Source organism: Tetrao urogallus, assembly GCF_951394365.1.
Source record: "Tetrao urogallus genome assembly, chromosome: 8".
Lineage (NCBI taxonomy): Eukaryota > Metazoa > Chordata > Aves > Galliformes > Phasianidae > Tetrao > Tetrao urogallus.
In genome coordinates this window covers 7,699,177-7,712,860 of record NC_136821.1, presented here as the reverse complement: position 1 = coordinate 7,712,860, position 13,684 = coordinate 7,699,177, and the positions used below count along the sequence as shown (strand labels likewise).

At 36.5% G+C, this 13,684-nt stretch overlaps 1 protein-coding gene across 1 annotated transcript in view; it reads right to left on the bottom strand.

Moving 5' to 3' along the window:
- DPP10 (dipeptidyl peptidase like 10) overlaps nt 1-13,684 on the bottom strand; it is a gene marked incomplete at both ends in the record, with an annotated part of 196,804 nt that overhangs the window by 53,897 nt on the left and 129,223 nt on the right. Inside the window, 2 exons of the mRNA XM_079538808.1 lie at nt 1,144-1,225; nt 1,326-1,378. Coding sequence (XP_079394934.1) covers nt 1,144-1,225; nt 1,326-1,378 — 135 coding nt within the window. The remainder of the gene's footprint in view (nt 1-1,143; nt 1,226-1,325; nt 1,379-13,684) is intronic.

The window sequence follows — 13,684 nt, the reverse complement described above, 5'->3', positions numbered from 1 at the left end:
CAATTAATTTAAAATGGTTTTTAATTCTGCTCTGTTTTGCAAATGCATCACCATTCTGTTACAACATGCACAGCCCGCTGCATTCCATAAACCATCTCATAAACAATTTACATATTTGTTACCATCAATTCTGTCACCATGCTCTCATTATTGGTAAATTAATGTGGTCACTTATTAAAGCATATCAAACATACCAATTTTTTTTCCTTCCTGACTCCACTTACTTGATACAATGCTTTCCAACCAGAACCATTTTTTATGTTCCCACCACCCTGATGAATAAGCAAGACACTGAACTTACAAACTATCTACATAAACAAGTCACACATTCAAAGAGGCTCTCAGATCAGGCAGGTTAGCATTAATTATTTTATTAGATTGTTACCTCAAAGATATGTGAATTCTCTATTCAGAGAGTAGAAACTTAGAGGTTTTTATAAGTCTTCCTCTTGTCTTCATCTACCATCAGTTTAAAATCAACACTGTTTCAAAAATCACTATTTTTTACTTCTCATATTGGGGTTGGTCACAAAGAGTGATTTATGTTCATAAAACGTGATCAAACTTTTGATAGAAAACATTATATAAAACAGTATTTTTGTTTTTACTACTATGAATTAAATGCAGCACAAATTACCTTGGCAGTAACACTCTTAATGAAAAATAATTGATTGGATTTATCACATCCACTTTTGAATGTTAAGCCTCTTGCTACTGTACACAGTGTTCATTGATCGTGCAGTTAAAAACTTTACTTTCAATTTTGCTGTTCTCATAGTCATGGCCATAAAAATGCCTATCATAAGAATTACTTGGGTGCATATTTAGATGAAAGTTTGACTCTTTCAATAAATACAAATTTAAAGACTTTGCTTATTAGGAAAAAAAAAGCTCAAACAACAACAAGAAGAAAACAACTAAAAAACAAAGAAACAAAGACATATTACTTTTTATGAAAATTAAAACATCCCCAAAGACCTGGAACAAAAAGATACTAACATCCAGTATACAGTTAATGCAGCTTCTAGGTAAAAGCCATGTAACAAAAGTGACCTTAAGGTTTTTAATTTTTGTTTTTACTTCTGTCTAAAGTAAATAAATTATTAAACTGCTTCTCATAGCATTCTGAATGACTGTGCTTACCAGTTGCTGCCCTTGGACACCCCATGCCGCATACTGTAATACTGAATCCTCTACTTCTGGAGGGTTTAACTCCCAAACTTCCCTTGAAAAGAAAGTAAAGATTTTTACTTGAATACTTTGGCATTGCTTTATTTATAGATTTAGTGACAATGACATCAAATTGAAAGAACAGTTTTTCCTACCGTGTGTGAATGTTGTAAATCACGTATGAAGCTGTATAAGAATAATGAAAAACCTGTGGCAGAAAAGAAAACATAGGGATTACAAATACAAATACTGAACCAAAGGCTGACTACTATAAAAATCCCAGGAAGCCAGTATTCTCTGGACAGGATAGAAAAACAGAGTTAACACATTTTCTTATGCTGCTGTCTTCATTTTGCTGTACTAAAATGAAAAAGATTGTCATTTAAGTGAAAAATATAACAGCTGAAGTACTTGGAGCCAGAAGATCCATGCAGAGAAACAGTACAGTACATCGCATAATATGCCCAACCACCAAGCCAAAGGGCAAAAATCTGCTAAATCAAAGCAGATTATTGTATGTTTTCTGTCCTGTCAAACATGACTTTGTTATACAGATGTAGTCAGTAATAGACATCTTCTGGGCTTCTATTTATATACATAGTAGACTGCCTGCTTACATAATATAATGTTTAAGTTAAGCTGATCAAAGAGACATAAACAGTTAAATCATCATCATGGTTTCTGCACAGGGCACATACTGCAAGATGTTACCCAAAGGGGCACTTGCACACAGCTGTTGAAGGGGACAGTCTCAGAGTGATGGGGAATTGGTCTTTTGTCTTTCCAGGAAAAGGAGAAGTGTATCACGAAATGCCTGGAGAGTTAAGAAGAGTTTGTAACAGAGTATCTTTGAAGTTACTGCACAAAATTTTTTCCACAACAAAAAAACTAAACAAGCAAGTCATTTTTTTAATAGAAATATGCTATAACAGCAAGAGGGAGACTTCATATTTCATTTGAAACTCTCCTCTTCTAATAAAATTTCTATCTAAATGTTAATGTAGAGATATTAATGTCTTTGGCATTAATAGTATTGATGCTTTGAAAGAATTCCGCAACACAAGAAAATCATTATAATGAAGTCACTTTCAAAAGGGATGTTGATGTTTTCCTTGAATTACTCATATCTGCTATAAGTAAAAAGTTTCAGAAAGTTTCCAAATTCGTCCTGCTTGCAATAGCCATAAACCAAAACATAATCATAATTTAAATTAAAAGGAGAGAGAGTGTGTAGGAAATCTTATTTTTTTAAGCCTGGCATACAAGATAAGCACTGCACTGCTGGGAGGCTCTTGCAGGCTAACCTCCAGCTAGCAGCATCACTCTTAGAACCTCCACTATTTTGTTAAAGCCATCTTGCATGGAGCTGTATGAGCTACTGCGACTATATCTTCTGATCCCTAACAGATAACATCTGGCACCACAACTGGCATCATGCAGGAGTCTAGCTGTAGGCACTGAGCCTGGCACTAAACAAATAGATTTATCAGCCGTCCTCAAAGTATCAGGATCAGACGTTCCCCATTACCACCAGCCACACTCTCTATGGAAGAGGCACAAACAGGCTTCAGGGATACTGCCTCACAGCTCCTTCATGTGTGATGTCTACTAATAAAATTTTAAAACCTCATAATTTCTGATGGAATTTGCAAAGAAACAGACTGACAGCTCAAAAAGTAAAACTCAGGCTGCACTGTTTTCTATCATTGCATATTTACAGTGGAGATCGCTTTTTCGGCATTCAAATGTGAAGTGCTGTCATTCCTATGCTGCAATGTTCTCAAATATTTCCTCTACTCCATGCCTTCTAACTAGGACAGTATCAAAAGTCTAAGGCTAAAGATTTAAACACAGACAGTTTATTACTTCAGTCGATAGAACAACAACAAAAAAAGCCCTAACAAACTTCACTTAGGTGAAACTGAGGAAAAGGAAGAAAGGTCATAGTGATAGATATATCTTCTAGGTATAGGGAAGGGAATTAACTAATGAATACAGACACCAGAAAGGTTTCTAGGAAGTAGAACAAAGCAGTAGAGCAAGGCCTTAAATACTGAATGCATTCCAAGTATTTCTGCACTGATGTATCAGTGAAAGAATACAAAGGAAGCAAGATAACCTAGTAAGACTTAATGATGTAACAGTACACACTAAGGTGGAACACTGAGAGGGTTCTTGCCTCCAAGGCTGGCATGCACTGCTAGGATTCTGGCGTATTAGGAATGGTGACAATGGATTTTTAGATAAGATTGATAGCAAACCTCCCCTTTCAACAAAACTTTTGTCACAGAAAGGAGTAGCTAAATACTATACATACCTACTATTAAGGCTTAGGGGAGATCCGATAGCAGCCTTCCAATACTAAGAGGAGCTTTTAAGCAAGAGGGAAATAAAATTTTCTACATGGATGGATAGTGACAGGACAAGGGTAACGGTTTTAAAGGAGGGGAAACTTACACTAGGTTTCAGGGGGAAATTCTTCACTGAGAGGGTGATGAGGCCCTGCCACAGGCTGCCCACTGAAGCTGTGGATGATCCAAACCTGGAAGCATTTACAGCCAGGTTGGATGAGGCCCTAGACAGCCTGATCTTGCGATTTAGCAATTTCAACTCTGCTCATAGCAAGGGAAGTTAAAACCAGATGATCTTTGAGATCTCTTCCAAGCCAAGCCATTCTATGATTTCTTTTGAATTCAGCCTTTCATCAAATGAAGGTAGGACTTCATGTGGTGCTACTCAACGCTGAAAAATTTATTTGCATTTGTGTAGGAAAAAAACAACAACAAAATTATAGAACTATATCATAAAGTATCTAAAAGAAAAAGGTGAAAAAAGTACCTTCAAGACAAATGGTTCCAAGTCAAAATATATTGAAATAACAATCTATTATTCAGCTAACAGACAAAAGTAAGAACATATCAAAGAAAAAGAACAAAAATCCAGACTTATCAATCAAGATGTGAATTTTCAGATGACATTGTTCTGAGTTTTATATGCCCTTTATTTTCTATCTTTCAAGGAACGCCTCTGCCCTTCTAAGGTGCCTAAAAATGAAATAGTGTCATGAAGCTCAATGTATATAGCCCAGCAAGATGCAAAAAAGTGTTCAATACACTCTTAGCAAGATGCATTCCTGTAACATACGCCAGGAAACATTCAGTTTGCTGTCCTTGGGTAACAAGGACAAGGACCTGTGGAAAACATCTCTTAGCAGAATAGTGCTTGTGCTAAAAAGCTCCCAGGGAAACCTCGCCAGCAGTATTTCCACAGGATGATGAGGGCCCTCAGCTTCACAGAAATGGAGGCAGACTGATGACTTCAGAATCTTGCAGCACTACCACCACAAAATGCCAAATACCTCAATGTATCCCACATCCATTTCCTATGCTATAAAAAACATCTGAAATAACACAATTGCTTTATTTAGAGCAATAATGATGCCTCTTTGCTAGCATGGCTTTTTGCAATGTAGTGAACAGATTGTCTTCTATTTTTGTTTTAACCCATGGAGATACCCATAATAAGAACCAGCCTGTGGTTTTCAGCTCTTTGTAATCTACTTTGTAAATTCTCCTTTCAGATTCTAATTGGACTTTTCATGGGGCATAATGGTACTCAGACTGAGCAAGAACAATAAAAAATAACTTCATACATAGATACATTTCATAATTATGAAATATACATTTTAGCATGTGCAGTGTTCTTCCAATTATTTCAAAGTTTACCACTCAGATGGAATATGTCTCTAACACACAATATTCCTGCAGTAGATATGTATTTATTTGTACTGAATCTAACAAATAGCAAGAAGACTACTGAGAAGCCATGCCTGTCTCATTATTTTATTTTTTTAAAAAAGAATATCATAAAGTAATGGGAAAATTAGAATATGCATAATCTAAAAGTGATGGCCTCAAAACACACTGACACATGAAGAGAAAGCTTCTCAGTTAAGGTTCCAAACCATAAAGGTATCAGTGAGATACCACATTTTTTATGGGTTCGCTTACACTTCTGATCGTCTCTAAAATAATCTGGGATTACAAGAGAGTATTGTCCTGAATGAAAATTTACTACATTATTTTCCTAAGAACTAAAAGAATGAATCAGTTCTAAACACAATGATCAGCCTTAGTTGCAGAAAAATTTAACTGCTCCAATATCTTGCATGACTCCCAAATAAAATTATTCATAAAAAGAGAAAGAAGAAACTGCTTTTCTTCCTTTGCAGGCAGAGAAGGCAGTTATTAGGCAGTTCAAAGCTGTCAGATTCCAGTGTGAAAAATTTTGCGTAGCTGAAAGCTAATCTGTTTTTTCTGATTACATCAATTGGTCTCATAAAAGATATCACCTTTTCTCACAGATCCTGTCTCACCTCTTCAGGTAATCTATAACAAGTGTTACTGAAAAACAAACGTTCCCGAGCCCAAGTGAAAAACAATAATGACAACAGCAACAAAACCTAAAACTAAAAATAGTATTTCTTAATTAATAGCCTTTTAAGAACATATCATAAAACATCTGTGAATCAAGAAATCACAGGGTGAGGACACGCCAAAACAGTGAAACAAACAGAAATACACTTTGCAATGCTTTCACTTGTTCATTCACCCATGGCCTTTCTCAGTTTTTAAGATGATATGTATCATCTATGGTATCTAAGATGATATGTAGTGCCCACCAAGGCATTTCAAAATCATGCCTACCCATTCCTCTGTTGAATAGAGTGGAGGAATGGGTAGGCATGACTTCAAAATGCCTTATTGGGTGCCAGACAAAGGAGCAGATGGCTGCTGTACACAGCTTGAGGAATAGCAACATGAGTAGGATTTTGCCTTCATCCTCTTTCCTACAGTTGAATTCAGCATTTGAATAATTAAAGAAAACTACTTGTATTCAAAACCAAGCAAAAAGACTTCAACATGGTAAAGCAATTCCAAGGCCACAATTAAGATTCACTCATCTTTATGCAAGGAAATATTCCCACACAACTATACGTGGAACCTCATTCACAGTTTGAAAACCAAAACTACAATAAAAGCACTAAGCACTCAAAAAAAAATCTATTTTATAAATGAAATGCAAATATATATTTTTTCCTTTTTTCCTCTTGTGAGAAAAAAAAAAAGGAGCCTGTACAATAGGCAGAACTACAAATAATAAGTACAAGAAGCAAAGGAAGAATATGACAGAAACACAGTGAAGTATAGATGTACAGGATTGCTACAGACACATTCTGGAGGGATTACTGAAATTAATGTACTGTAGCATTAAGCTTGTGCCACCTCAGAAGGAAGACACACAGCACGCAGACTGAGACCATGGTGATGATGGTGGTTAAATTTGTGCTGCAGATGAAAACAACACATCTACCTGCATGCGATTTCACTTCAGTTAAGGGAATTGCCATGAAATGCAGTGCTGCAGGAGTTGCTCATGCTGCAAGGCTGTGGTACAGCTTCTCAAGCATGACACTGCCTTGATTGAGCCACAGCATTTCAGACTGCCAGTAGTATATACACAGATGCAACAACGTACAAATTACAACTAAAATGAGGCTAGATGTCTGTACAACTTACTTTGTTGCAAACGTTAGAAGTACCTTTGTTACTTAATTTTCAGCTAGAATCATATGAACTAACCTTACCTAGTTACAGTAACACAAGTTACTACATACTGGGATCCACTCTCCAAACAAAATCACAGGTTATACAAATTATACAAAATCTATACACATTATCTAAATAAATTATCTAAATTATCTGAATTATTTCTTCTCTAGCCAGTGGTATTTCACTCCCAGTTCTGCTACTCATACACTAGCTTAATTCAGATCTCCAGCAATGAAAATGAGGAAAGACTTCTAGCAGGTAATTAATATTATACATAAGCACTTCAATCTACTGCACATTCAGAAAACACCAAAATACATATGGCCAGATTTCACTCTTTGTAGTAGTGTCTTAAAAGCAACTGAGTGATATCAGGAGAGCTTTAGTCTTTGCTTTGTGTCAACAGGATTCAATGCAGCAACCTTATGCACTCCAAAAAATGGATCAACATTCACTCCCAAACCAAAAGGAGTTATTCCTTGTTTCTTTTTAATGAGCTTTAAGCCTAATTTGCTAGGATCCCAACACAATGGAAAAAGTATCCAATGTGCTGAGATATAAGTTTCACAAAACAATAAAAATGATGCATTTTTTTTCCCTTTGCACAACAAGATGTGTTGGTGTGATTTGTGATGCAGTTAATAAGATGAAATTAGCAGCAGCGTGACTATTGCCAAAGTACAACTGCTGGATTAATTCTCCATTCCTTCTGCAAATTATGTGTTAAATAATTTAATAACATTATCAATAATATTATTAGGTGAGATCTACTTTCCTTTAAAACTGCACTTTCTCTTCTCCATTTGTTCAATCAGAATGACTCCATGTGTTCTCCAACACAGGAGCTGCTAGCACACAAGCTACGCCAAGTTTGAGTTTCACGTAATTGGCTGCTTGAGTGCAAAACAAGTAAAGCTCTGCAGTATCAACTTCAAAGCGCAGATGCACAAAACCAAGAGGGATTAACTTTTACATCACAAATGAAGAGTTTGAATAAAACACCGTATCAGTAACAGAACAACTCTTTTTAATTTATGTTCATTTTTTATTATAATGCAGGCTAACAAAGAGAATTTTGTTACCAGGCCTGGTAACAATTACAGTGGAACCTCAGACTGCAACTTCTGACGCTAAAGCTGACCACTCACGTGAATGTTCTCCAGATACAGTTCACAATGTGATTGAATAAAATAGTACGTTCCGTTCTTGGCAGATGAAGCATTTGGTTGATCTTTGCATAGTTTTAGATTCAGCAAGAACTTAAACACAAGTTTAATCAGATGAGGTGATGACCAATTTCATCTGGATTGTATCTGGGGCAGGCAAAGGCACAGAATTTAATTCCTTCATGAACTGTGGATTTGCACCACAATCCAGTAAATCCTTTCAGCATGCCTTAATTCTAAACTGCAGCTGATGATACATTACTTCATAGTTCATACACCTAGAAACACTTGCTATTATCATCAACCCTGACCTCCTACATGTGAAATACAGCTAATGATTCTTCAGGATTTGATCAGTATGACAGAAAAACAGAGACTACCAACAGGTTCTTCAATGGATTTCAGAGCAAGCCCTGAGAAATAACCAACAATTATTGTCTGTAATATTGAGAAAATAATTTCTACACATCTTTGAATCCAATTGCTCCCACTCAGTTTCAGGAAAAAACTGAGCTGGACTAGAAGTCTGGCTAGAACTGACATCTGAATGTCTATTTCTATTTTTTTTTTTAAATTTTTTTTAAGGTAATTTCCAGCCTCTGTAAGTGGAATATCTTGTTTCTGAAAGTTCTGCATCTAATTGCAGAGTTAATCTCAACTAGCTTGATGAATTTGCAGCACTGAAGTTAAACAACAAGGTTATAACTATTGAGAGCATCATATTTATTTGTTTCAATCAGCAACAATTACTTGTCATGATTGGTAAGAACCACTGCATACCACTGGTAATAATTTATGGCTAGCATTAATACTTCGGGGTATGAAATATTACCAGCTGCAACAACTATTTGTTGCCAAAGTGATATAAATATAAAAGAGACATTTCCAGACATGTAATTTATCTTTTTCAAACAAAAAAGGCACCTCTAAAAAATCTGCTATAGCTATAGCTTCAACCATTCCATATATAACATTTCAATAAGATTAATTATCTCTAGAAAAAGACATCTACTGCAGAATGTTAATTAATTCACAATCAAACTCAGTTCACTTAGCCAACAGTAAAATGATACAAACTGCAGTTGAGAGTAACTGCAGAAACAACTTCTGCTTTATCAAGAATTGAGATAGGCCACCCTATATTTGGATATGCAACTCAATCCCTTTTCAATATATAATTTCAGATGAGTACAATTATTCAAAAAAAGAATGCTTTGCATTACTACTTCTGAAAGCCTCATATATCTCTGCCATTTGAAATTCTATTAGTTACACTATCATGTAAAATGCTTCCTGAGTCTTGTATGAGATGACTTACAGAAAAAATTTATATGAATCTTTCCTGCTTTATTCATCAACAGCATTAAAAACCAAGTGTAACTTCACTGAAGTCATTGTAATATGACAGCAAAACTGATGAGCCTCAAGCACAACATGTCTTTTATGTTTATACACGTACACACATATTATTCTTACGCATCATCATATCCAACTTCATTATGATCAAAAATTTCACCTTACAAATATGTCATTATTTATAGAAATTTTTCATTTGTCTAATTGCCTTATAGGCAGCTTCATAACATGCGCGCATATTTTGACCCAAACTTGCATAATGGAAAACGCACTTCTGACAATCCATCCATGAATTTATCTCCATAGAAATATGAGGCCGTTGACAGTGCTTACTTCTGGTCACTGGAGCTGAAGATCCTAATTCTGTCTAAGAAGGATACATACTTAAGCACTTTAATACTTCTCAATACTTCAAATAGTGTGATCTTTCTACAGGTTCCTTCCAGGACATTACGAGTCCCATGTGAAAGGCATCCCTCATGAGAAATTTTACACATCACTGGCTGTTGAAAGCAGAACTGCATCAAGCCTCCTTTGAGTGTTTGTGAAGGTTTAATTTAATTTACTCTTTCAGAAGAAAGAAATGTGGTGATGATATTTACAAAAATGTGCACTAGCTGATTCAAGTGAAACATGCTCAAAGAAATAAGAAAGAAAAAAAAAAAGAAAAAAAAGAGTCTAAAGTCATATGACATATAAGATATCATGTCCAGTTTCTGATCACAAAACTGAGCTGAAGATGCCAACAAATAATGAGGACGCAAATGGAGATCAAGGCATACAGTAGGACAATTTTGAAGAAAACATTACAGTCCCTATCTAATTTTTATTTCTCCAACTGACTCTGGTAGCATTAAGTCAGCAGGTACTCTGTTTGCTCACAAATAACACTGGAGATGAAGAGACCCTATGAACTCAAGAAATGCTAAATATTTCAATGCCTTATTTCTCCAGGGCTTTTTTATTGTTTGGGAAGTGACTGCTAGATATTTTTTTAAAAACCTTTTTTTCATCCTTTTCCTTTATGAAACATTATTTTCAGATCTTTTGTTTTATTTTAATACAGAAGCTTTTTCACTTGCTCTTGATGTTAAATATTTCTGAGATAACTCTTTTCTGCTCTGATGATACAGTCACAGTACATAACAGACCACTTATTAAGCTACATCAGCTATTTGCTCTTATTTAGTAATTGCAAAACTGCTTGTCCCTGTTTTTGTTTGCTGTCACATAAGACAGGATCGACATTAATGGTGTATACAGCAATGGCTACTGATGCTATTTCCACCAGAATCTCTGAAGCTTAATTTCTTAATTAGCATTACACATCTCCCTTCCATTGCCTTCAGGTAGCATAGTTTGGATCCTGTCTTGATAACCCAGCTGATAAAATACAGGACAGTTTGCTTCCTGTTCCACGCGTGCTTCTCCTAATACATTTAAGAGGTTATTGGCAACAACCTAATGCCTTGTCAAAACAGAAAAAAGCAACTTCAATGAATTTAGGAGAACAGATATCTGCATTTTATTAATCTGTGCTAGCTGGTACAGAATATGAAAAAAAAAAAAAAAAAAAAAAAAAGCCAACAAAAAACAGGGCACAGACACTTCAGCACAACTGACTGCACAGATGGTGTGGCTTGTGCTAAAGTAGCTCTCCCGAGAATTAATTCTGTTGTGCTGATAGACCTTTTCTCCTTTGTCTTTCAATTTTTCATAATTTTGTTGATATTTATAGAATTCCCCAGCTGTCAACACAATAGCTTTCCTATTTCCATCGAGACATCAGTTTCAAGTATTTCATTAAAGACCTGATCTGATAATGCTTATCAAAGATTTACAACGCAGCGCATCATGCTCACAAACTGACCAACTCCATGGTAGTTCTTATCACTCTCCACAGCAGCAAACAATACCAGTTTCCAACTATTGTAGGACACCTTTTCCTGTTACATATAATCTCAGGTAGCTATCTTGAGCGCAAAGCTGTTTTCCATGATTAGCCTTCTCTCTCATTTTTCTTTTTATGTTCAAATGGTGTCAGTGATACCTGACCCTGAACATGTATCTATGTAAATACTATTGAGCTATTTCTTTTAGAAGATACTTCTACACAGAAGGCACTGCAACATATTGTGCATGGAACTGCATTAATAAACAGTATGGAATTAATTATCTAAAATATCAATTCTTAATGCAAAAAATCATGGAAAAATCAGAATGACAATCAGTAAACTAAGTCTTAAGACAGAACTGAACTGCTCATTAAGTATTCCAGAGATATTGGTTTAACTATGTCTTGTCTCTACAAGCCTTCTAAGAAAGTAATTTCAGTTTTTATCTTTATAATTAGAAAGTTTTATATTCAATCTAATCCATATCTGGTAGGCTACAGACTAATCATTTTCCTACTAAAAGAGCATGCAAAAAGAGAAGTTTATCACCTTACCATTTGCAGAAACCTTTTACTTGTTTGAAGACTTACAGCCCCATCCTTTCCGCGTTGAGGCAAAGGAAACACAGTTCTTTCAGGCCTTAACCTAAATAATGCTTCCAAGACTTCACATCCAACAATACATATATATCATTATACACTGAAATGTGATTCATTTTTCTTAAGGAGTATTATTTATGCGTTCAATCTGTTAACTGCTGTAATCCCACATTTTTTTTTTTTTTGTTATTATTTTTACAATACTGTTGTCTACAATACATTGTCTAGTAAGCACTTATTTACTGTTTTACTCCAGCTTAAATGTAGCAGCTTGCCTCTGTGGTTACTGAATTATATAGTACTTATTTAAAACATTTTTCCAATTTGTTCACATAGCTTTGAATTCTAACATTGTAAGAGACAATTGGCTTCCAGTAACCCAGTTTGGTACAATCCACAAGTTTACATCAGTTTATTCCCTATTCTGTTATCTAAATCATCAAGCAAAATTTTTAATCTGAACTTTTTGCTATTCTCTCCTCTCTTTTCAGCTCACCTCTTCTATTTGCTGCACCATCACACTCCATGCCCTGGCAGCCACCTATTGCTGTTTTTAAAATGCCTCACTGGTGAAGGCCCCTCAGTGCTCTCCCTACCAGCTGCCATCAGCAGAGCCCTCTTCCTGCCTCCAAGGACTTTCCGATACTCTGCACCTGAGATCCATCCATCTGCAGAGAGGGACCTGGGCGTCCTGGTGGACGACAGGTTGGCCATGAACCAGCAGTGTGCCCTCGTGGCCAAAAAGGCCAATGGCATTCTGGGGTGCATTAAAAAGAGCGTGTCCAGCAGGTCGAGGGAGGTGATCCTCCCCCTCTACTCTGCCCTGGTGAGGCCTCATCTGGAGTACTGCGTCCAGTTCTGGACTCCCCAGTACAAAAAAAGACAAGGACCTCTTGGAAAGAGTCCGGCGGAGGGCCACAAAAATGGTAAAGGGCCTCGAGCATTTCTCCTATGAAGAAAGGCTGAGTGAACTGGGTCTATTTAGCCTTGAGAAAAGATGACTGAGAGAGGATCTAATCCAGGTTTATAAATATCTGAGGTGTGGGGGCCATAGTGGTGAGGCCAGTCTCTTTTCAGTGGTATGTGGAGACAGGACAAGGGGAAACGGACATAAGCTGCAGCATAGGAAGTTTCGCACGAATGTGCACAAGAACTTCTTTATGGTGAGGGTGACGGAGCACTGGAACAGGCTGCCCAGGGGGGTTGTGGAGTCTCCTTCTCTGGAGATGTTCAAGTCTCACCTGGACGCCTGCCTGTGCGACCTGGTTTAGGGAACCTGCTTTGGCAGGGGGGTTGGTCTCGATGATCTCTAGAGGTCCCTTCCAATCCCTACAATTCTGTGATTCTGTGATCCATCCCCACTGTGCCCAGGGCTCATGGCTTCCCTGGGGCAAGGACTCAAAGACCTAACTAATTCTAAGCTGGATTCACAGTAATATTTTTCTGGGCTGCTTTCAAGCCAGGTAACTTACAATGGGAAGAATGGGAAGAATTCATTTCCATAAATAACAGTATCTTCCTTTGTCAGTCCTTCCAAGAGAAGAAACTGACCTGTTCTTGGAGAGGTATTTTTTTGGAATAATGAACGCAGAACTGTATCTCACAGTTAAGTAAACACATACAACCTCAGTACGCCAACGCTTTGTGCAGCTTTTTTATGTATTGATTTTGAAGTATAGCAACTAATGAGAGAAAAACATTAGAGGCCTTTTCAGATAGAGAAGTTCTGTCTCATAGAAAATGTAATGAAGTCAGATTTAAATACAGATAACCTTGGGGTTATATAGTCTGAGTTCTTCTAAATGTTCTGTGCTCTGATAATACCTGACATTTAGAGAAACATCTCCAGCTGTTATGCAATAAAGTTGATAATTTCACAGAATTAA